This window comes from Chinchilla lanigera, unplaced genomic scaffold (assembly GCF_000276665.1).
Source record: "Chinchilla lanigera isolate Chin_1 unplaced genomic scaffold, ChiLan1.0 scaffold00109, whole genome shotgun sequence".
In the NCBI taxonomy this organism is placed as follows: domain Eukaryota; kingdom Metazoa; phylum Chordata; class Mammalia; order Rodentia; family Chinchillidae; genus Chinchilla; species Chinchilla lanigera.
Genome location: NW_004955510.1, coordinates 5996108 through 6021001, shown reverse-complemented (window position 1 = coordinate 6021001; position 24894 = coordinate 5996108). Strand labels below are relative to the sequence as shown.

The following is a 24894-nucleotide window of genomic DNA, read 5'->3' as shown; positions in this document are numbered from 1 at the left end:
CCTCGGGACGCCCAGCCTTCGCCGCTACAGCGATGCTGCGGCCGAGCGCGAAGACGACCCCAACTTCTTCAAGATGGTGGAGGGCTTCTTCGACCGCGGCGCCAACATCGTGGAGGACAAGCTGGTGGAGGACCTGCGCACCCGCGAGAGCGAGGAGCAGAAGCGCAATCGCGTGCGCGGCATCCTGCGCATCATCAAGCCCTGCAACCACGTGCTGAGCGTCTCCTTCCCGATCCGGCGCGACGACGGCTCCTGGGAGGTCGTGGAGGGCTACCGCGCCCAGCACAGCCAGCACCGCACGCCCTGCAAGGGAGGTGAGCGCGTCCCCGCCGGTCCCCTCCCCCGGCCCCGGGTGTGGCAGGCTCGCCGGACAGCGGCTTTCCGCCCTAAAACTTCCACGTCGGCGGCCCGCCCTCGTCACCCGGGCCCCTGCTGCACCGATGCTGTCTGCAGAGCTGACAGTGTACAGCGTCTGTGTCCGGGCATCAGGGTCGCGGAGTAGGGTGGGAACCCCGCCTAAATGCACTTGTGAGAAAGGCATCGGTGACTGGCCCCTCCGAGGCTGCCCGGCGAGCTTTCGTGGGCGCCTGTGGTAGGATTCTCCCCAGTGCAGACTCTGAAGTTGTTTTCCGACGTGTTCGTTTTGCCACAGTAGTGACAGATGATACAGAAAACAGGAAATCACCTGCATTCTAGGTTTGAAGTCTAGACAGTTGCGCTAATCAAGGGAATGAGCTTTACTGAGCTCATGTTACTCTTGTGAATTGGGTTATTTTTACATTCTGACCATGTGCTTTGCGCCCCCTCTCAAATTCAGGCAGGGTAAAATCTGCCAGTAACACCAGGCGTCCTGGATGTACACACGCCACGGCCTGCCAGCCTATAGAATGAAACAGCCCTGGGGGTGTGTACGCGTCCCGCCTAGCGCCAGATCCGAGCCTGGGAAAAGCTAAATACGAAAAGAATCAAGTCAGGTACAGTTTGGTAGTCACAGAGATATCCTGTAGTTTCGGGATCTCTGCAGATTTGGTTTCGGTGGTCAGATTTGCTTTCTTCAGGCAAATAAAAGCTTTATTCACACCCCTCCCCAATATATTGCAAAGTACTCTGCGTCTTTAAAGGTGTTAAAAGTAACCTAAAATAAGAAGGACAAAATCTCTTTTCCTTATTGTTATAAAGAAATTAAGGAAAATAAAAGATCCCGGGGAGAAGAGTTTCGCCGGAGGTGGGCTGTCGAATAAACATCGAGGGGGTTGGGCTAATCCCTTTGTCTACCTCAACTCAGTGGCTAGCTTTCTGTTGCCAGCAGACTTAAAAGGGCAAGTTCTGGAAATCCTTTCTTTTCCAGAAAATTTCGGTTGTGATGGTATCCCCAACGGGCGAACAAAGGTTGTTGCCAGTGGTTTAATGATTCATTAAATTTGCATCGACCCCACCCATACCTAGGGTTTACCTTTGGAGTTTAATTGCCCTTTGGCTCTGTAGTTTCCTATACTAGAGGCTGTTGGAGTCACTTTGACCTCTAATTTCCCTTCCAGCTCCAAAATTATATAAAATGGACATGCTGTCATTCTGCTCTGCCTGCCTTCTTCCTATCACTCTCGTCCCCCCGACCAGGAACACGGAGCTCAGGCTCCCATGTAAAGCAAACAAGGATGTTGAAGGAAGGGGCAACGTGTGGCACGTACTAGGCTAAATTGCCGTGTTGCTGTAAAATAGGCATTGAGTGTGTTTTACTACTGTTCACAGCATTTTCCAGTCCCTTAAAAAATACACAAACAAACCAGTATATTTGTTTTTCTTCAGGATCTGATTTGGTTTCTTTGAAGCTCTTTGTTTCTTCTTCCAGGCCCAGTTTCTCTTCTCTCTTTGTAAGTCACAGTTCTGCACTCATTGATGCAACTCAAGTTTGTCAGTCCTCTTCCTCTAGTTGCTACAGCAGTTTTTATGCCACAATAGTGAGCTTAGCAACAAATTGCGTCAATGTTCCAGAGCTCTGTTATTGTAGCATTTGCATGTACCAGAGTGTAGTCTCTTCTGTTTATCAGCACACAAGCATACAGAAACTGATTTCCTGAACATTGCAAGATGATGTAGCATGGAAGGAAATTGGACTGTGTAAAGTGATAAATTTAGTGTCTTAAACAATTTAAAAGACATTACGGATTGATGAATATGTAACTATGAATGCTTTTAAATACTGTACATGATTGGCAAAATTTACTCTCAAAACATTCAGGTTACACATTTATCACCCTTACTTGATTATAGAAAATAAAATGTGCATTCTATACTGAACTTATTTTCAGTGAGGTTTTCTGCACTGAAACAATTAAAGTCTTTTTTCATGTGTAAGTAAGTTGTTAAAAACCAAGTGTTACAGGCAGCACTTGTTTTTCCAGCTACTCCAGAGGCTTAGGTCGGAGGGTCTGTTGAGGCCAAGAGCTTGAGGCCAGTGTGGGAAACATAGGAGGCCCTATCTTTTGTTTTGTTTTGTTTTGTTGTCTTTTATGTACCAGGGATTGAAACCAGGACCTTCACCTATGAACTATGTTTTGTTTTGTTTTGTTTTGTAGAGACAAGGTCTTTTTAAATCACCCCTGCTAGGCTTGGACTTGAGATCCTCCTGCATCAGCCTCACAGAGTGCTGGGGCCCTATCTTCTATCTCTTAAGTTAAAAATTTCAAAAGAGAAACAAAAGGAAGTTATTAATGTTGGCTCCACTCTGCTTTTAGAATATATTAGGTAGTTAGGATCAAAATGGTCCTAAGTCTTTCCCCCTTAAACATTTTAGCCACACTCCTCCCACAACTAAACTGTCTTCTTTCCAAGTGTTCTTTGCAAAAGAAGAAAGCTCTTCTGCTCCTCACCTTTTTCTCTCCTTAGCTTTTCTATATCTAATCTTTCTTCCACAGTGACCTTATGCCTGGGTTTCCTAAAATAAAATTCTCAAAGTTGAAGCCAAGCAGCAATCTAGTTGCCTCTATAAGAGAAAGAGGTGTTTAAAGACCTGGGAGTGACTGGCACTTTATTGCAAATGAGTATTCAATAACAGTAATTTCCCACATTGTCTAAATACCGTATTTAATTGAGACTGCTTGATTTGCCTGTTAAGGGTTTGCAGAAGAATGGGCTATAGATTGAAGGCAGTTTAAGTGACTTAAAAATAATTTCAGAAAATCTATTGTGCTGTGCATCCTTTTAATCTCAGCACTCAGGAGGCTGAGGAAGGGAGATTCTGAGGTGTTTTTGTTTTGTTTTTTGAGATTCCAAGTTTAAGACCATCTTGAATGACATAGTGGATGCAAGGCCAGCCTGAATTATATTGAGACCTGGTCTGAAAAATAAATATTTGTTCAGCAAGGATAAATAAATGTACCACTGATTTGAGAAGACTAGTTCAGTCTTCCCACACACAATGCTGATGCACACCTTTCCACCAGGATCAGGTCTTCTTTCTCTAGCATACTTTTTTTGGACACAGGGTCTCACTATGTAGTTCAAGTTGGGCTTGAACATACAGTAATCCTTTTGCCTCAGCTTTCTGAGTGCTGGTAATACAGGCATACACCATGATGTCCAGTATCTCTAGTATACTAGTAAGGCAAAACAAAACAAAAGATAGGGCCTCCTATGTTTCCCACACTGGCCTCAAGCTCCCTCACTGGTGTGCTTGAGGAAATCTGCTTTGGAGACTGTATCTGAACTTTCTCAGAGTGAATTCTCTGTTCCACTGGCCACAGTTCTGCCTGAGGCCCTTCTACCTTTTCAGAAGGAAGTTTATCACTTAGAGGTCAGCTGGGGGGAAGGTATGGACACCTAATGGTGTGATCAGTTTGCTTTCTCTTCAAGCCTGCCCCCACTTTGTTGTGACTTTAAAACTTTAGCCAAAATTCTCCCATCCCTAGTTCTTTCTCCTGTCTTAGAATTTTGTAAGGCTGTCACTCATTTAAGTATAATTGATGGGCTGTAGATTGAATCGAGATAAGCTGCCATAGTCTTTAATTTTAAGGGCTGTGTGGTCACCTGCACCTGGTATGTGGGAGCCAAGGTGCGGAATCCTCCCTAAGAAGTGGGTGGTCTCCCCTGAGCAGGAGGAGGGCCCTAGTGGGGCTGGTCCTACAAATGAGTCATCCTGCCTTCCCAGGGGAGGCAGGCAGGATGTTTCTGACTCTTATTTTTCCATGCTGAATTGACAACCATCAGAACTTGGGTATCTGAACAAACTCACAGTTTTTGATATTCTGAAAGTATAACTCTGTCTGCATCTTGCTACCACAAGATACACACAGAATTTATGTGTCTGAAAGTTAATACAGGTAATTCATATATTGTGTAGCCCTTAGCTCAGAGCTGGTTGTTTTTAGTACCTTATGGTTAAATACTGAACTGTGTGCTACTTGCAAAGCCTATAACTGCTTGGAAGCTCCATTCCTCTTTCTCTTCCTTACTAGTATACTAGAGATGCTAGACATTATGGTGTATGCCTGTATTACCAGCACTCAGAAGGCTGAGGCAAAAGGATTACTGTATGTTCAAGCCCAACTTGAACTACATAATGAGACCCTGTGTCCAAAAAAAGTATGCTAGAGAATGAAATCCTGATCCTGGTGGAAAGGTGTGCATCAGAGTCCCAGCATTGTGTGTGGGAATCCGTTTAGCAACCAGGCTCTGCAGGGAAGACAGGCACTGCTAACTCACTTCACAGAATACACTTTGTGAGAATTGGAGGATCTCAAATTGGAGGCTAAGCACGAATATCTATTAAATCCCAGTAAAACTGGTAAATTGAGCTTTCAGGTTGACAGTGGGAAAAAATTGGATTTACCACGGTTGGTGAATTGGATTCCCTGTTATTGCTTAGGAAAATCATTTCTATCCACTAATACTGAGTGTGGTGTCAGATGCCTGTGATCCCAGCACTCTTAAGAGGCTGAGGCAGGAGGACCACAAATTTGGTTGGGCACAGCCTGGGCAAAAATAAATAAGCAGCAGCAAAAACATACTAACACTTCCTTCCTTCAGAGAGGCCCTGAGGCAAAGCAGCAGATAGTGGTGACAGCTGTTGTTGAAAGCTCTGTGTGCAAGACCTTTCACTAGGAACTCTGCACGCATCCTCTGATGCCTCATCACAGGGCACACAGGAACTTCTTGTGCATCATTGCTTTTATGCTTCCTGAAATGAACTGCTGCCCTTAATGTCCAAAACTGGCTAAGATCTGAGTGTGGTGTCCTTTGGCAAGGTGACACAGTCAGCATGTGGTGGGACTGGAGTTCTGGTTCCAGCATACACCATAATGATTATTGTCATTGCTTGGTTCCTTCATCTAAAAAGTTACAAGTTTTGTCTATCTGTTAGAAGCTACTAAAACACCTACCTTCTTCCTGAAAATAATGCCTGTTGAGACAGCTTTACATATGAATATCATCAGACATTAGTGGCTCATTTATTCTAGTTGCTGAGGCAATGAAATAGCATTTTAAAAGTTTTTTGTAATTAAGAGGTTTAAAGGCCTTTTTTGAAGTCTTGTATTGATAAAACTTTTTTTGAGACAGGGTCTCACAGTGTAGTTCAGGCTGGCCCTGAACTTGCAGCAATCCTCCCGTCTAAGTCCCACCCCAGTCCCAGGATTTGCAGGCATGCCCCACCATGCCTGGCTTGGTAGGACTTTTAGAAGGGTGAGGTGGTGCACGCTTGTAACCCCAGACCCATCCTGCTGAATTGCCCAGGCTGGGATCATGGGCATGTGCCACTGTGCCACTCAACTTGCAGTGTCTTTCTGTGCTTGCCTGCTGTCTCCAAATAATTCCCTTCCTCTGTGAAGACCCATCTCAGATATCACTTAGACTAATAAATAATTTATACAAACTGGATATCTGAAATTTCAAGCCCATGTCCCTTCAAACCTTTCACTGTGTTTAGTTGCTAAACACTATCCAACTTTCTAGTTGCTAACTTTGCATCATTTCCAACAACTGTTTGGGATGAAGTTATGCCCAGGTTTACCATTATTGTTTCACAGATGTGAGTCTATATAAATGGAAAGATAAAACATTTAAATCTGCAAGAATAGTCATTCCTACAAAGAAGGCTTTAGTCAAAATTGGAAGTCAAAGGAGACTTAAGTTTTGATGGATGAAAATATGAATGTATGTTACATAGTTTTAAATTTTAATGAACACAAGCTAGCCAGGTGAGGTGTTGAGCACCACTCAGAAGCTGAGGCAGGCATATTACAAGTTCAAGGCCAGGCTGGGTTACATTTTAAGTCCTAGCACTGGATTTTAGGACTGTCTCAAGGGATAGAAAAAAAGAAGCAAAATATTTTCCATTATCAGCTAAACATCTGCTTCCCAGAAAGCTTAAATTTGTTTCTTCAGAATAGTTAGAAGTGGAAAGTGCCTAATTAAAGTGTTGGCTTTTCTTGGTTCCTCTGCAAGATTCTCTTTCAAGTGCTGTGTTGAGTTTATGTCTGAGACTTCTGGGGTTCAGATGGTCATTACTTGCTGATGAACACTAGTTCTTTGTTCTTCGCTACTGCTCCTCATTTTTAATTAAGTTATTCTACTCTTGTGAGTTAGGAAAATATATTAAGGGAAAATATGTTCTGATGGGTAAATGGTGAGTGTAGTAAATGAATTTTAAGAATTCTAAGGCCTTTTTGTTTGTCTTGGGGTTCTGTGGTTGTGGTGGAACTCCTATTCATTGAAGAAATAATTTAGAATACAGCTGGGAATTGGATTTCTGATGAATAAATTGTAATCATTTACGAGATTTCAATTAAAGTAGTAGTTTTAAAAAGCATTTGAATTTTCATAAATACTTAGTTAATGATTCATCATATAAAACTGCAGGGATTGTTTGAATGTGTGTTTGGTTTTGAGTCAGCTAGGAAAGGAAAATTCAGGCTGCACAGTTGTGGTTTTCACTGAATCATTTTTGACATAATGAGCTGGCTTGTTTTCATCATCACTATGGAAACTCTAGTTTTTGTTTTTTATTTTTGTCTCTCCTAGAAAAACTTTGTGCGTGTACCTGTTGTTGGGTGCTTCAGCATGCTAAGAAATACCTGGTAACTAAAATATTAGTTACTATAAGAAGCAAAGCAGTGCTATGTGCTGTGGTTTGCAGGTAGCAGCCTATGTTTCATTAGTGTTCTTCTGAAATGTCTGCATACCAGCTAGTTGGAAATAACTGTCCTTAGTTTCTCTTGTACAAGAGGTACAATAAGAACTTTGTTCCATCCCCTGCCCTTCCTGCAGCTTCACCAAAATTGATAATCTTGAAGATTGATTGCCAAGGGTGGAGTTCTTCCTTTGCTCTGTACTGAAGCAGATGCTTTTGTCAACAGATCAGCAGATAGTGGTGACAGATCAGAAAGTAGACTTTGGTTTGATCCCATTTCTAAGGACATTCAACCTGCAGTTGACACCTTGATAATCAACCTATTCACTGCCTAGCTTAGCCAGCCGTGAGCTGCTCTTTGTTAAAATCAACTGCTGTACGTCTGTAGTTGTACCTGGAGTGCTGTCATCCAGAGATCCTATGATCTCAAACACTAGTAATGTCATGGTCAGTGGAGGCTGATAGATGGTGCTGAGAGTTTGGGGTAGAAAAAAATTTCTAGCTTGTCTTCCTCCTCTTTTTGAGACAGGGTCTTTACTATGTAGTTCAGGCTGGCCTTGAATTCATTGTGTATCCTAGACTGCCCTCAAAGCAATTATAGCTGTACACTACTGTGCCTGGCTGCCTTCCTCCATTTCTGGAGCACTAGTTCCTCCTCCTTGGCCCTGTGCACTGTTAGCCTTCTCTCCTGCACACCCTGTCCCAAAGAAAAGGAGGGACATGAGCATATTCAGGCCTTGAATAAGACTCTTAATTTATAAAGTTTAAGATTTTCTTACGTATATATTACTTATTTTTGGCTTTACTAAGCAGTTTTGTCTTCAAATTAAGAATTTTTAAAATACAGTAGCCATTTGGAAGAATCTTCCTGTGGTCACTGAACTTTGAAGTATGTCACCTTTTGGCCTTCACATCCTCCAGTTGTGCTGATTTCTCCCAGTCTACTGAGTTTACGAATTTAATTTACGAAGTGCGTTCCTTTTCACAGTTATATTCTGTGTCACTAAAAATGTGGTTAAGAACTTTCAAGTGACAGTATACATATGTAGGTATCTTTGACTTCTGATTCCAGAGGGGGAGGAATAACAACTACCTTGCTAGGGTATGAGTGTTTAGATGCACCTTCAGATTTTCCTGTTCAGTTTTTTCATAGTAACAGTTTCACTCTATATATTATTATACCTGCCAATTTCTGGAAGTAGAAACATTTATGTACCATTGATTAATTAGAAAGTTAAAACATGTTTGTCCACTGGCGGATGCCCCACCCTGCTCTGCATCGCCTTATTCCCAGAGCACCAGCCCTCCCTTTAGGGTTCCTCCTCAGCTCCTTTCCAGGAGTTCATTAGTCCATGGCCTGCAGCAAGTGCCTGTGGCTGCCAGGAGGATTCTCAACACTAAGCTGGGGACAGGGTTTCACTTTTTACAAACAAGAGCGCCTGGGTTCCATCCAGTGGAAACCATTTCTGACTCATATTATTCAAGGACTTTTGTAATAAAATGGTTACTCCGTTTCAACTTCTGTAACAGTCTGGTTGCTAGTTTGCATCTAGGTCTAGAATGTTAGTCTTGCCATTTAGATGTTTTTGCTATTTGATTTATGAATATTACTAGTGAAATCAGTTTTTAGTTCCCCACTAAGTGTGCTACATTATAGGTATCTTTAAAAATTAAAACCTTTAATTTTTTAAATTGAGGAAAAATAACTCTTCCCCTTAGAGAAAGCAAGGAGAGTTAGGATAACTTAGTGTGCCTACTTCTGCAAGCAGTGAGGAAAAAATGATCCCTGTGGACAGGGAGAACACTCCACCCTTAGGAATTTACCTTGAGAGAGAATACTAAAGCCAAAACTGCAGAAGCTGTGACTTTTCCTAGTCCTAGTGGTGATGAACCTATGGCACAAGGGCTGTTGTCATTGAAAGCTCTTGTAAGGCCTTTTCGCTGCTGGGTGGTTCTGATAATATCCCCACCAGAGCCACCAGTGGTACGTGCGGGACTGTCCCATTGGAGCTTGTAGTCATGGATGTACCTCTGGTGGTATAAGCCAGCTGAAACATGTTAAAGAATGAGTTGCTTTGCTATGGGCCACTGCCTTGTAAGGACTTGTCATAATGTGATAATTGAAATGTGACGCCTGACCCAGCTTGGGCTTGTGCCAGATGTCTTACATAGGGCGCCCCCCCCAGCTTGGCCACCTGAGGTGAACAGGTACTGTGGGCTGGAGTCACCTGAATGAAGTGTTAGACTTGGACTCCCAGCTCAGCAGTTTCTACCCAGTAATATGCCATAGTACTCAGTAGCATTTTTAATAGTCTGGGGGGGGGGGCGTGTCTTAGTGTTTAAGATAAATTTTTGTGTTAAAGATACAAATTTTTTTTGTGTGTGTGTGTGTGTCTTTTTGAAAGAGAGGCTCACTGTGTACAGTTCAGGCTGGCCTTGAACTCACTATATAGCCCAGACTGGCCTTGAACTGACAGTGATCCTCCTGCCTCTGCCTGTCAAGTGCTGGAACTACAGATGTGTACCACCATACCTGGCTTGTCTTAATTTTATTTTAATTATTTTTTTCCTAAAGTAATTTTTAGAACCTGGTGCTGTGACTTTCTAGTATTGGATAGTTCTTTCCTGTTAATCTAAGAGTAGGTCATGGCTTTCCTTTATACCTTAATTTTTTGTTGGTTTACTAGCAGTACCAGAGACTGACCCCAAGGCATTGCCTGTAGGCAAGCAACCAAGGGCTGAGCTATATCCCCAGCACTCTACATCAATTGATTGAGACAAGGTCTCACTATGTAGCTGAGGGTGGCCTCAAACTCCCAGAAGTCTTCTTGCCTCAGCCTTCTGAGTGCTGGAATTATAAGCAGGCACCACCATACCTGGCCCTTTACCTTAAATTCTAAGAGTCAAAGATTGGTATATTTATTCAAAATGTATTTGAGTGCGTGATCTTATGTTTTCTGTTAGACACTAAGAATTAAAGCAGCACACAAAATGATCTGACCTTCTGGCACTAACCTCCTGGATGAGATAGCCAGACATTAAACAGATAAGATCCTTCAGGGTAAATACGGAAGAAGGTAGAAGGTGAGGGGCTAGAGCATGGTGGAGGAGGTACTGTTTAAATGAGGTGGTCAGGGAGGGCCTTGGAATGACAGAGACTTAACCACATGGCACAGCAAGCTGCACAGACATCTTTGTGTCTTAGAAAATCTTCCTTCATCCTGCATTCTAAAGTTTTAAGATTGAGTACATTTATTTTACCAGCAAATACATTGTTGTGCAAGATGTAATTCTAAGAGAACACTTGTGTGTAGTCATTTCTTTTTTCTTTTTTCCATCTGAGACAGGGTCTTACTGTGTTGCATAGGCTAAAAACCTGGAACTAGCAGTATACAGTGCCACGCCAAACTGTGTAGTTTTTTCCTCTCCCCATAAACCAAAGAGACGTTCAGCTTCAGAATTTACTCCTTATGGCCATATATACTATACATAAAATTACCTTATTTGTTTTGTTTTTTCTTTTTGAGATAGGGTCTCGCTCTTGAGTTCAGGCTGGCCCTGAGCTCACTTTGTAGCCCAGGCTGGTCTCGAATTCACAGTGCTCCTTCTGCCTCAGCCTCCCGAGTGCTGGGATTACAGGCGTGCCCTGCCACACCCGGCCCAAAATTACCTTAAAATGTCTCTTCAGTCAGTATTTAGGCTGATAATTCCTGGAATAGAGAGGTCTTCTCAAACCGCGTGCGAGGTATTGTATATTTTCCACCTAAAAAACACTGGGAGAGCTGTCCCTGCCCAGCACCAGGCAGGAACCATGGGGAGAGGAGGGCTGCAGCTTCCCTGAGGTCTCTGCACCCAGACACAGGCCAAGCCCCACAGGCTTCTTGCTGGGCCAAGAGAGGGAAACAGGAAGAGAGATGGCTTAGCCCTGCAAAAAACGGAGCAATGAGCACCACCCATTCTGTGTACCTTCTCCCTGACACTTGATGGTCTTCTGCCTGGCCATCTCCCTCTTTGCAGAAGGGGTCACCCCCAGAAAGGGGAGATGGCTTACCATGCTCACTTGAGAGAGACTACGGCTGGGTGAAAGGAGTCACCAGCAGAAGAGTCTATCTGGATGCAGACATTAAAAGCCAGAGCCTCAGTAAGACACCTAGAATTATAGTTGAATCTGTCAAGCCTGGTAACTGTCCCATTTGCCCATGTTTATGTTCAATCAGAAAGCAAAATTCCTAGCCAGATGTGGTAGTGCACTCCAGTCCTAGCACTTGGGAGGCTGAGTCAGGAGGATCCCTGCAAGTTCAAGGCCAGGCTGGACTACATAGCAACACGCTGTCTAAAAAAGAAAAATAGACAAACAAAAAACAATCAAAAATTCCTGTTACCAAAATACCCAAACCAGTAAAAGGAAAATAAAAATGGCTTCCCTGAGCTAATTGTCCTCCAGAAAGTATAAAACCATTAATTTGGAGAGGTTTTGTTGTTGTTTTGGTTTTTTATTTGTTTGTTTTCCTTGGTACCAGGGATCCAACTCAGGACCTTGTGCTTGCCAGGCAAGCACCTGTGCTGCTCAGCTGAGCTATACCCCCAGCTTTGGAGATAATTTTTATCTTGTGAAACCAGTTTACTATAATTTTCCATTTGAGGACAAGGACTATATCTCAGTTGTCTTCTGCTCGAGAGCCTTGTCTCAGACCGAACTTGAGTACTGCACTCTTCACTCTCAAAATACTCTAAGGCAAATTCACTGTGCTTTCTGTAGCCCTCTCTGGGTGTCTGATTGGCAGCTTTCCCTTTTCACTTGTTGTGCTCTTCTGACACATAAGCTACTATTTTAGCTGTGCTTGGAAGTAGCCTAAATGCAAAATGCAGATGGTGTGGATATCATTTTACAGCCTTTTTTTATTTTAAAGAGAAAAAAATAAAACAGAATTTCAAAACAAGATAATAGGAGGGTAACAATGGTTAATACATTGCATATTGTTATCTTTAAATTAGTTACTTAGAGTACAAAATATCAGCATTTAATTGTCCAAACTATTAGCACAAACCTTTCTTTAAAATGAACCGAGAAATTAGTAGTATAACTTTTTTTTTAGTAGTATAACTATCCTATCATGTATTTGTATGGTTTTTTGCTTTCCCTTCTTTTCTCCATTCCCCCTCCCAGTTTCTCTTTCCTTTTGAAGTTTCTTCCCATTTTACAGTATCTGTTATACATTTTGAATTGTATTTACTCTTTCAGCTTCTCACACTAAGGAGACAATACAGTGTTTATACATGTGAGTCTGGTTCATTTCACTTATGAGTATGGTCTTGTTACATCCATTTACCAATAAAAGTCTCCAGTTTATCCTCATTTATCACTGAGTAGTACTCCATTATTGTATAAAAAGACCGCATCCTTTTTATCTATTCCTCAGTTAATGGGCATTTGGGTTGTTTCCAAGATCTAGCTATTACAAATTGTGCTGCTTTAAACATTGGTGCACATATATATCACTGTGGTGTGATGTTTTTAATTCTTCTGAGAAGATACCCAAAAGGGGAATTAGCTGGGTCAAATGGGATTCTCCAATCCTGGTTTTTTGAGGACTATCCACACTCAGTTCCACTTGGTTGCACCAGTCTGCACTCCCACCAACAGTGCAGAAGGGTTTCTTTTTCCCCCACAGCATCACCAGCATTTGTTTTTTTTTTTTCCAAATTGCACTACATTTTTTTTTTTTAAAGATAAAAGGAGGGAAACATTAACAGACATACAACATTTTACAACATATCACAAGCACAACACAGACAATACAGAGTTACAAACAAAGTGGTAGGGAATTAACAATGGTGGTTGTATTACATATTGATATCTTCAAAGTGGCTTCTCATGAAAACAGATATAGACATGCAATACTGGTCAACCAAAGACTCACTGACAGTTTCTTTCAGCATAGAAATAGAAGACAGAAGAACAACCATGTTAACTATCCTGTATATACATACATACAAAATTTCTCCTTCTTTCCCTTGTCTTTTCCCACATCCCAGAAGCCCTTTACTCTTCAGTATCACCAGCATTTGTTATTGGTTGATTTCTTGATGATAGCCATTCTTTCCTGGGTGAGGTGGAATCTCAGTGTTGTTTTAATTTGCATCTCTCAAATGACCAGTGATGTTGAACATTTTTTCATATATTTATTTGCTGTTTGATTTCTTCACCTGAGAAGTGTGTATTCATCTCAGATGCCCATTTGTGGATTGGATCTTTAAATTTGAGAGGCCTGATTTTTTTTGAGTTCTTTATATGTTCTTGATAGTAGTCCTTTATCCGAGAAGCAGCTGGAAAACATTTTTTCCCACACTGTGAGTTGTCTCTTCACACTGTTGATGGTTTCTCTTGCTAGGAAAAGCTTTTTAGTAAGATAAGATACCAGTTGTTGATTCTTGGGGATGGTTCCTGTATGATCCGGGTTTTATTCATAAAGTCTTTGTCTACAGCAATGTCTTCAAGAGTTTACCTATTCTATCTTCCAGCAGATTTAATGTTTCTGTTTTAATATTTAGATCTTTGATCCGTTTTGAATTTAGTTTAGTGCATGGTGAAAGATATGGGTCCAGTTTGAATCTTCAGCATGTGCAGGGCCAGCCTTTCCAGCACCATTTATTACAGAGTATAGCCTTTTTTAAAAAAGCTTATTGCAAATTGCTCTAAATACATCCCTTTCTCTCCCCACCCGCTTCTAAAAAATAACCCTTGCCCAGGCATCCGCTACAGCACTGATGTGAGTGTGGACGAAGTGAAGGCATTGGCTTCGCTGATGACATACAAGTGTGCGGTGGTTGGTAAGTGCTCACCTGTCACTGCCTGACGACTGCAGGGAAATGTGTTTGCACTCAAGGACATTCTGAAGATGTGGCTTCATCTTTTTTTTAAGTGGGGGGTTTTTACAGACACTCACTAGATTTTCTTTAAATGTAGTTCTTCATTTTAAATCCCTGTCCATACTGTGTAAACAAGACCCAGTCATAGCAGAAGGAAAGTAAATACCATTCGTGTTCTTTTAAAAGCAGTAAAAAGCACTGATTAAATATGCATTGCAACTTGGCTAGTCTTACAGTGTGCAATATATTGGTTTTTTTGGTTTTTTTGTTTTTTTTTTTTTTTTTGGTTTTTCTCCGGTACCAGGAACCGAACTCACGACCTTGCGCTTGCCAGGCAGGCGCTTTGTCGCTGAGCTAAATCCCCAGCCCTGTGCAATATATTGTTAAGAGATCAATGTAGTTTTATTTCTTGAATTTTCTGAAATTAAACCTTGTGCCAGGGATGTAGCTCAGTGGCACAGCGCCTGCCTGATAAGTGTGGGGCCCTGAGTTCGATTCCCAATACAAAAAAATTAATAATAATAATTAAATGTTAACATTTTTTGTAATACAGCTTAAACATTGTTAGTCCAAAAATCTCAGATGCTCCAAAATTTAAAGCTTTCTGAACACTGACATGATAGCACAAGTAAACTCCACACCTAAGCCAGGCGTGGTAACACACATATCCCAGCATGCAGGAGGCTGCCTGGCCTGCATAATGTGACCTTGTCTCAAAAACAATAAGAAACTCCCCACTGTTTTTTATTCTCCAGGGTGGAGTCAAAACACAGGCACACAAAAAGTATTGTACAAAATGACATTCAGGCTATATGTATTTGGAACTAAATGAATTTTATGTTTCGATTTGGGCCCCTTTCCCCAAGATAATATCATTATATGTATGCAAATATTCCAAAATTCAAAAATGACCTGAAATCAAAAACTCTTAAAAACATTTGATAAGGAACACTCAACCCATATTACATAGTACCATCTTTTTATTTTTTAATCTTTATATGGAATAACAACTTTGAACCTTCCCTTTCAGATGTGCCATTTGGTGGGGCTAAAGCAGGTGTTAAGATCAACCCCAAGAGCTATTCAGTAAGTATCAAAGCAGCATGTGTATCCACTAGCATTTACCAAAGGACTTGGAATTAATTTCTGAGCTCCTGTGTATCCTCCATATTGGTAAGATTGAAGGTCTTGACTTTTCAAAAGGAATGGGAAAATAAGTATATGATTAACTTACTGAATGTGTTGCCATATAAAATGCCTAATATCAGTCTCTAGATTGTCTTCTTTGGTTTAAAGGTAGTTAATACCTCCTTGTTTTTGGTTTTATGAAACAAAGTCTCACTATGTAATCCAGGCTTGCCTTGAACTCACAGCAATCCTCCTGCATCAACCTCCCAAGGACTAAGGTTATAGGTGTGTGCTACCACTCCTGGCTAATTCTTTCACATTTTTAGGCACTTATATCCATGTTCAAAAATTAATATGATCTGAAGATTTAATGTAGAGCTCTTGTTCTTTTGACAAATAACTAACCTAATAAATAATTGTATTGTTTATGCTATCAGTTTCAAGTTAATGAAAATCACTTACAGTGTTACACATACAACTAAATTATAATCTGTATAAGTAATACCTTAATAAATATATATGATTCATTGTCTTTAAAATTTGCCATTTAGAGCCAGGCGTGGTGGCACACCCCTGTAATCCCAGCACTCTGTCTAGGAGGCTGAGGCAGGAGGATCCTTGTGAGTTTGAGACCAGCCTGGGCTACAAAGTGAGCTCAAGGCCAGCCTGAACTGCATAGAGAGACCCTGTCTCAAAAAGACAAAAAAATAAGTAAATAAATTTTTTAAAATTTGCCATTTAAATAAATCATAGATAAGGTTCAGGAGGTCCATAATCTAATTACTTTGGGTTTTGAGAGGTTTTCTTGGTTTTGGGGGGTTTGTTTGTTTTGATTGTTGTTGTTGTTGTTTTGTCTTTTTGAGACAGGGTTTCCACTGTATAGTTCAGGTTGGCCTTGAACTCACTTTGCAGCTCAGGCTGTCCTTAAACTCATGGCAATCCTCCTGCCTCAGCCTCCCCAGTGCTGGGATTACAGGTGTGCACTACCACACCCAGCTAGTTTTTTGTGGTGTTGTTGTTGCTGTTGTTGAGTGAAGAATTAATGCAAAGAGGAGTTGGGATTTAAGCTCTGGATTTTTTTGATTGAACTCACCACTTTGTGCATGCTTAGCCTATGCTGTACAGCTGACCTGTACCCCAGCCTTTCTAATCTAATTTTTGTTTCCTTATTTTTTCCTTTACAGGACAGTGAATTGGAAAAGATCACAAGAAGGTTCACCATGGAGTTAGCGAAGAAGGGTTTTATCGGTATGTATTGCCATACATGGTTTCAGTATATAGTGGAAGCATCTACAGAGCAATTGTCTTAAACTCCTGCCTTTATATACAGCTGAACAGAGTTGCCCTTTCTGTGAGAAGCTAGGTTCTCTCCTAGATCTCGTGGGCACCCCAGATGTTTGTAACCCATCAATAATGGAAAAGTTCAGGTTTTCTGCATGCATTGTGAACACCAGGAGTGGTGAGGGTGGTCTAAAGGTTGGGATGAATATAATCACATTTTGCATTCCTGACTGAACATTCAAAAACACATGGCCAAATTCTGTGGCTCTGAGTAATACCTGAATGTAAAATATTTTTTAATAAGTGTAAAGCAGATTTTAAAGCAGCTGTCCTGTGTCTAAAGCAGGAATCTGGTACCTTTTGGAGCTGGAGGTGTTGAATAGCCTCAGCTGTCTCTTTAGAGCAGTGGGAACAGTGCAGGCCCAGAGTGGTCACTCGTTCCATCGGAGTCTTGAGGGTTCCCAAGGCACCTTGTGCTGGCTACCAGGACTTTTACTAATGAGCATGCTAAAGAAACTAATCTTTGTTTGCTTTATTTTTGGTTCGCTTTGGTTTTTGAAATAGGGTCTTGCTGTATAGTTCAGACTGGTCTTGAACTCACTTGATAGCCCAGGCTGGCGTTGAATTCTGCAATCTTCCTGCCTCAGCACACGCCCCAAGCACCCCCAACTTGCTGGGATTACAGGCATGCACTACCACGCCCAGCCTGCTTGATTTTTTTTGTTCGTTTGTTTTATCTGTGTTTATTGTTTTGTGTAAGACATGAATATACTCTTTGTGGTATATAAATATTTATCATTTATTTAATTTTCAAACAGTTTAAGTCTTGATCATTTTATTTGAATAAAATAAAATTACTTGAGGTAACTTTTCTTGTTATATCATAGTTAAACAAAATAAGACTAAAGGAAAAGAAAATTTACTTTTTCTCTCCTTTCCTGCCCTTGTTTTTTTTTCAGGGATTGGGTTTCAGGGGGGGTTGTTTGTTCTGTGTTTTTATTTCAGTGCTTTTGTTTTGGAAACAGGGTCTCACTGTTACCTGTATTTTGAAATTTGCCCCATTTTTAGAAAAAAAGGCATGAAATAAGTAAATAACATTGAAATAAGATGCATATAGATAAACACTAGGGTTTTATAAGATTTGGCCCTGCTGTCGTAATCTGAAAGGCATTTGGGTTGTGACATACCTCACACCAGCACTGGTGTGAAATTGTCACGTGAGAAGCGTGCTAGGAAGGTAATAGGAATTAACCACCTTTACACCTGTGAGGGCGAGTCCTAGTTCTAAGATAGAGTGAGTTAAAATCTTTAGCCTGATGGTAGCCTTCCACTTCCGTATCATACCCTCTTAGCCTAAATCTGAAGTGCATTTTAATAACTTTATGTGGTTTTGAACTTTATTCAGTCATGAATTGCCTGTATCTAGAGTGTTTCTCACTTAATTTTATGAATCTTGACAAGTGTCTCAGTTCCAAAAGTTAAGTAAGATTCTTTAGAAGTTGGGCATGGTGGCACATTCATGTAATCCCAGCACTCTGGAAAGCTGAGGCAAGAGGATTACATGTTCCAGCCCAGATTTCTTGACTTGCCTTTCCACAGAGTTTTAGATCACAACTGAGACTTGAGTCCGAATCCTGACTGATTTGTTTTGTGAGCTTAAGATCACCTTGTCAAACTGCCGGAAAGGCAGCTGCGATTTTGATAGGAATGTTTAAATCTGTAGACAAATTAATGGCAGATTGCTGACTTAACCATCTTGTCTTCCAGTCTATGAACATGGTTTATGGTACATCTGTTTACTTGAGTCTCTAATTTCTCTCACTGATACTTTGTAGTTCTCAGGATAATCATGTACAACCACGTATTTTTACTGTTACTGTAAGGGGTAGTGATCTGTAGCTTTCTTGTGATATCTTTATCCTGTCCTGGTGTCAGGGTAATACCAGCCTCATAGAAGGAATTGGAAGTACCATTTCCTCTTCTGGTTCTTGGGAGACTTGTGGAAGGGTGCTGTTGACTCTCTTGTGGAGTGTAGATAGCCTAGACCTGTGTAAACTGTAACATCCCTGCATGCAGATCTCTAATGTCTCTGTCCTTCTCAGAGTCCTATATCGCCGTACCAAGATTACCTACTGTCTGTTCTCACCCTGTGCTTGTGCTGTTAGAGCCATCACTTCAGAAAGGATGGGCTTCTGCCTCACACCTGTTCTCTGTTAAATGTTAGAGACTTTGGCAGTAAGAGAATGACTTGTAATCTGTGCATCCCCAAACACTGTTTTTGTATGCAGCAGAACCTAGTAATACTCTGTACCTTTGTTTTGAGTTGGGGAAGCTGTCCTGCCCTTGGCAGTCTAAATGAATATTGGTAAGAAACTTTATTTACAAACTGTCTGACTCAGATCTGCCACTTGACAATTGGAATTGTTACTTGAAACAACAAGCCTATTACTTATCCCTTAGCCTTGCTGAAAACAAGGATATTTGGCTAGCAGTTTGTCATGTATACCAAAGAAAAGGAATGTGGTTAAACAAGTGTACTAACCTGTCACTGAGGTGTGGAAAGGGAGCCTAGAGAAACAGCAGAATCCTTCCACCAGTGGATGGCATGGCATCGATCTTCAAGCAGGCCTGCTGGGTAGCTTGAGGGGAGGCTTGGGACAGTCAAGTGTCTAAAGAATAGGGACCTAGATGTAGTAGTGACTGATGTCAAAAGCACACCTTGCATATCAGAATTGTCTTGGGCGTGTCTTGTATTCATTGCATCACAGCTTGTGCAGAGAATTACATCAGCTGGAACCTGGGCCAATGGACTGTAGACAACAGGAAAATGTATTTATTCTGATGGTTAAAAAGTAAAGATTAATATGGGTGCAACCCTTTAAGAAGAGCATTATTACACATGCCTGTAATTCTAGCTCTTGGAAGGCTGAAGCAGGAGGATTGCTGTGAGTTCAAGGCCAGTCTGAACTACATAGTGAGTTCAAGACCAGCCTGAAATACAAAAAGTGGGGGGAACTTTATTTTTTAAGAGGACGCTTAATTTAACTTTCTGTTATTGTTTTCCACCAGGCCCAACACTAACCATTTTGAAAGTTGTAATTTTTTTTAATAAACTTGAGTTTGTACGGTAAGATAAATTTTTTTATCTTACTCTGTGAAATAGAGAAAGTTACAACTATAACAAGACACGTATACAGGTGTGGTGGCATATCCTGTAATCCCAACTCCATGGAGGGCTGAAGCAGAAGGATCACACCTTAGACCAGCCTGGGCAGTTTAACATGATACTGTCTCAAAAAGGGCTGGTAATGTCGCACAGCACCACAAAAGGTAAAAAAAAGAAAAATATAACAAGGCTGAAATCCAAAAAATACACTAGACAAGTTTGTGCACATCTTTCCAATCCTCTGTGTATATACATATATACAAGGATATATATGGCTGGAGGAACCTGCCTTTTTCCACACATTTGGATTTGATGATAATTCCAAGCCGATCACATGGATATAATCATCCTTCTTAAATGGTTTAGTGCTTCTTTGTATAGATATATTGTATTTCTATCCACCTAGCCTACTGCACCGCCAAGTTATCACTCTCTTCGCTGTCGTGGGAGAGCTGTCTCTGGATTCCTGCCTTCGCACAGGTTCTCAGTGTCCACACTATGGCCCTCAGTGACATTGTTTGCTGCCTGTGAGCCATTGCCTTTTACTGTCAAGCATTTAATTTGCTGTGATCTGAGAAATTAAAAGCTAAGGCCCTAAATCTTATGTACACCAAGCACTAAATCACCGGTCAAAGCATTATTCTCACGTAAAAAGGAATCCAGCCTTCCATACAGTGCTTCACCTGTGACTTCGTTCCCTGCTTCTTGATAATAGGCATCGTGTCACTGTGCTGTCCCACACGTGTGCTCCTAACCACAGTCCTGTTCATGTCAGCAAGATGGTCATTTGGTCTTTGATTGCTGTTGAGGGAACTGAGGCCAAGAGAGCAAACTCATGTGCCAGTGGGGCTCATGCCTCTCATGCATAGCTAACTTGTCGCATGGATAGTGTCAGCGGATGTCTCAGTGTGTGGTAAGATACATCATGAGCATGACTGTGACTTGGATGAGTTACCTAAATGAGATCTAAAGGCTTCTAGCCATGATGACTTTGTTCTCTTACAGAATTACAGGGATCTTTGTGCTTGGGGTGAGTTTATCTTAAAAACTGATACACTTCCCTTTCCCTGTGCTCTCAGGTCCTGGCATTGACGTGCCTGCCCCAGACATGAGCACAGGTGAGCGGGAAATGTCCTGGATCGCGGATACCTATGCCAGCACCATAGGGCACTATGTGAGTATCCAGGGAGCCCCAGGCTTCCTGCCTTACATGTGAGAAACTGAGAATCACTTGATTTTTTTTTCCTCCCTTTTAATCGAACATGATTCACATATCATTTTGCTTGCCTTTCTCTGTTCTTAAACTGTAAATGTGAACCAAGAATGTACTTTTACTTAACTATGACTTACACAGCCATCATAGATTGCATGGGGCAGACCTTCCCCAACCACTGCTGAGATCCAGACTGTAACTACAGAAGCATTCTGCTTGACATTTCCCTCAAAGAGCTGTCATTTACACAGGAGCTAAGACAGTGACTGGACAGAGTATGAGAATAATGTGACACAGGCTGGAGTTACAGTTTCTGGAAGATGTGTGTGGGCTCGCCCTCAAATGGTTCGGGTCAAACACATGGAGCTTGAGGGGGTGGAATAATAGTAGGGCCTGGATTGCAGGTGCTGCACATTTGTGGAGCTACAAGTGGAGGAAGGCAAACCACACCCAGAAATGGCAAGCCCTGGTGTTGGTTTTACCCTGTGTAGTAGCAGAGCCCAGGCACGTGAGAAGCGCAACGGATTTGAGACTGGGTTAGGTGTGTAGAATCAAGGAGAGGAAAAGGCTGTGTAAGAAAGCCCGGAGGACCCCAGTCAAGCTATTAAGTAAAACAAAAGAGGAAGCATACCTTGTAACCCCTGAGAGCACGAGGCCTTGAGCAACAGGCATTCCTGGAGTAGGAAGAGAAAGGGATATGGAAGAGCTGTCCATGTCCTCTGCGTGCAAGACCAAGTACAAGTCAGGTGTGCACACAACTGGCATAAGTGCCAGAGTTGTTGCAGAACTAGAAAAACAACAGTGGGCCACACCAGGCCTGTAGAGGGAAAGGTCAGACAAGCCCTCCTGAGGATGAAAGCTTCTACCCTGCAGTGCAGAAGAGGAGTGCACAGTAGCGGAGGAGCATAGGGCATAGCCAGGCCAGTGTTTGGGGCTAAATGAAACACTTGGGTGAAGGGAGGCTAGAAGCCAGTGAAGAATGGGAAGGAAGAGGGTGGATAGGCCAGCTGAGGAGGTTACTAGGATGCTGCCCAACCAAGATTTGAGAAACTTCGAACCTTGCCCTAAGTGAAAGCCATGAAGAGCTCACTGGGAGCAGGTGTGTGACACCACTGAGTGTGCCTTAGACCCCAGATTCAAGCGTGGTGGGAGATGGGGTGGCTGGGGCAGGAGAGTAGGAGAGCAGCTGAGGTGGGGGTTAGAGTAAAGAGAAAGAAGGGCATGAAGTGTGTCCACCACCATAGAAAAATGGCACTGGGGACAGCCCAGTCTGTGGCTGCTGCCCAAAGGAAAGTGGTGCAGGAGAAAGACCAGGGAGGTGTGTGGTGGTAGAAGTCATGAGGTCCCTGGAGGCAGGGGAGTCATGGGGCTTGGAGAGGAGGAACATAGGAGTCAGATGTCTCCTGAGCCATGTCATTTTGTCTCTAGGAGCTTGGGCAGAACACCTAGCAGCTCCATGGCCTCTGTTTCCTCATATGTGAAGTTTCTGTAACGGTACCCACTTCATTGGGACTGTTGGCTTCATGAGACTATTCCGGAAAATTCCATGAAGACTAATCCAGTGCACCTAAGGCAGTTCATAGCACTTATTATAGAAATATAAGCATTTATAACATGCATTCTGTATATAGCACAAATCCATAATAAACAGAAACTGTATTAGACACTTGGAATGCTTTTAGAAGCATTTTGGTTGAACAGTATTCCCAAAAAAACACTGCTGTAGGTCATCTTTTATGTCTATGAGTATGTGTGGTGCTGGAGATTAGCTGAAGCATGTTAGCTAGGCAAGCACATGTTACATGAGTGCTTGTTCTTTTTGAGCAGAGCAGCACACTGACCGGTGCACACCAGTAGGCAGTATGCTGTCATCTGTAGCACACTCACAGTTGTGCCATAGAGGTGGTTATGTGAGGCACTGCCAGGTAACCCTTGGACTGGTGGGAGATCCTTCCTCCTTGAGTGCCAGAAGACCCAGGGTCCAGGGCTAGGTAAAGAGACTTTAGTTTTTGTCATGCATTTCAAGGTGTGCCCAAAGTCCTCTGTACAGCCCCTTCAGGGCACATTCTCCTCCCTGTTCCTGGGGGCCCAGGCATTAGGTATGCTGGTGAGCCTGGCAGCTGGCACCAGGCCTGGCCTTAGACAGTGTTTCCTTCAGTGACAGCATTTGCATTTTTATTCTGTAGAGGCACTTGGCACCAGGTTTGCCATTCTGTATTCATAAGTATTAATTATTCATGAAAGAAAAACTCTGGGAAAACTACAAATTCTGTAACACTTTTACTTGACTGCTTTTTTTTTTAAACTTAGCTGTCATTATTTTTGTTGATAGTTACACAAGTAATACAAATTTAAATTCTGAGAATACGTAAACAATACAGTAAAGACTGGTTTACTTTTAAATGCTCCCAGCTATACCTGTCATGGGATAGGAATTGGTGTACAGTCAGGCACAGCATCCTTTTCTTGGGGAGCAAATGGCCTCCACAAGTCTGTGCCTTTGCCCCTGACTGAAAGTGCTATGTTCATTTCCCCTCACATCCTATATCCAACTGGACTGCCTTTTATTTGTCCTGTTCAGCCTACTGGCCGAAGCATCTGCTCTACCTGTGAGACCATATTCTTTTCTCTAGCTGTGCTTGTTCCTGCACAGAAATGTGTGCACGCCCTCCATGCATTAGAGCCAAGGTGGGTGGTGAAAGCCTCTCCTTGGCCCAGCCAGTGCTTCATGGTGCACAGAGGCGTAGGCCTCTGGGCCTTGCTCGTGCAGGTGTTTTTAAACAGCTTTATCTCACTCAGATGAGCTTGAGTATCGTCTTACATGCCTTCTTTTAAAAAGTGGCATTTTATTGGATTTCAAAATTAATTTGGCAGAAGAATACAGCATTGAGTCCTCATACCCAAAAAATTCATAATATTTTCTATTTTGGGCCCTGAGTAGCGTGCACAAATCGAATGGTAGATTTTAAAAGATAAGGGTTTCAATTTCTGGTGAAATAAGCTGAATTATCCCTACTTTTATTACACCATTATTTGTGCTTTACCCTAAATTTCAACTCTCCCATCAAAGAATATACCCTGTGTTATTATTTTCTAGGAACAAGAAAGTTGAAAAGGTAGGGCTTGTTCCTGTTGGTGAAAGGTTACCTTCAATTGTGTATCTCTCACAGACTTGTGCACAATGCTAATCAGGACAGTTTTTCTTAAATGAGAATGTTCTTTGACTTTAATTCATGATACTAGTTCATTATTAGAACTGGATCTGATGGGTCCCCTTCCCTAACCGTGACTCCTCTGACAGGATATTAATGCACATGCATGCGTTACTGGGAAGCCTATCAGTCAAGGAGGCATCCATGGGCGGATCTCTGCAACTGGCCGTGGTGTTTTCCATGGGATTGAGAACTTCATCAACGAAGCTTCCTACATGAGCATTTTAGGAATGACACCAGGCTTTGGAGATAAAACGTTTGTTGTTCAGGTAAATAAAGCAAAAATATTTTCTTAATAACTAACAGACAGCATACATTAAGTTTTTGAATGTTTTTAAACTGGGAACTTTAAAATTAGATTCTTAGAATCTCTTAAGTTTTAGAGTGGTTGTTTTTACAGTGATACATCCTTCATTCTTTTGAACTTTGGCATGATTCCCGGTTAGAACTGATTTTACATCTCTCACATATATGGGATTCATAAAGTACTTCGGGTTGCAATTTAGACCTCAGAAAAGGGGAGCAGTTATATAGTGTAATTTTCTACACTATCGTGAATGTGCAGAAAGATTGGCCAAAACATGCTTGATATGTTAACATGGAATTAATTCCCTAGAAGAACCCAAATTAACTGAACAATGCTTTAAAATATGTTCGCTCTCTTCTACTTTATACAACCAAAGGACCTCAGGTCACAGGGACTGACCACACCAGTGCAGGTGGCAGTGCTGCCCTTTCTTGATAAGGTTGCATGGACAAAAGGGATGGGTTTCTCATTCTTCAGCCTGGAGCTTTATTGTTGAAAAGAAGCCATTGAGTACATTGGTTCCTTTGGCAAAAGAATTTTGAGAATTACTTCAGAACTAACAAAACGTGGATTTACCTTGGTCAAGATATG

General features: G+C 41.9%; 1 protein-coding gene across 1 annotated transcript in view; it reads left to right on the top strand.

The window, feature by feature from the left end:
- Glud1 (glutamate dehydrogenase 1) overlaps nucleotides 1–24894 on the top strand; it is a gene marked incomplete at its 5' end in the record, with an annotated part of 33191 nt that continues 8297 nt past the window's right edge. Inside the window, 6 exon segments of the mRNA XM_005407910.2 lie at nucleotides 1–314; nucleotides 13877–13957; nucleotides 15027–15082; nucleotides 16309–16372; nucleotides 20651–20745; nucleotides 24086–24265. Of these exon segments, the coding sequence (XP_005407967.2) occupies nucleotides 1–314; nucleotides 13877–13957; nucleotides 15027–15082; nucleotides 16309–16372; nucleotides 20651–20745; nucleotides 24086–24265 (790 nt within the window).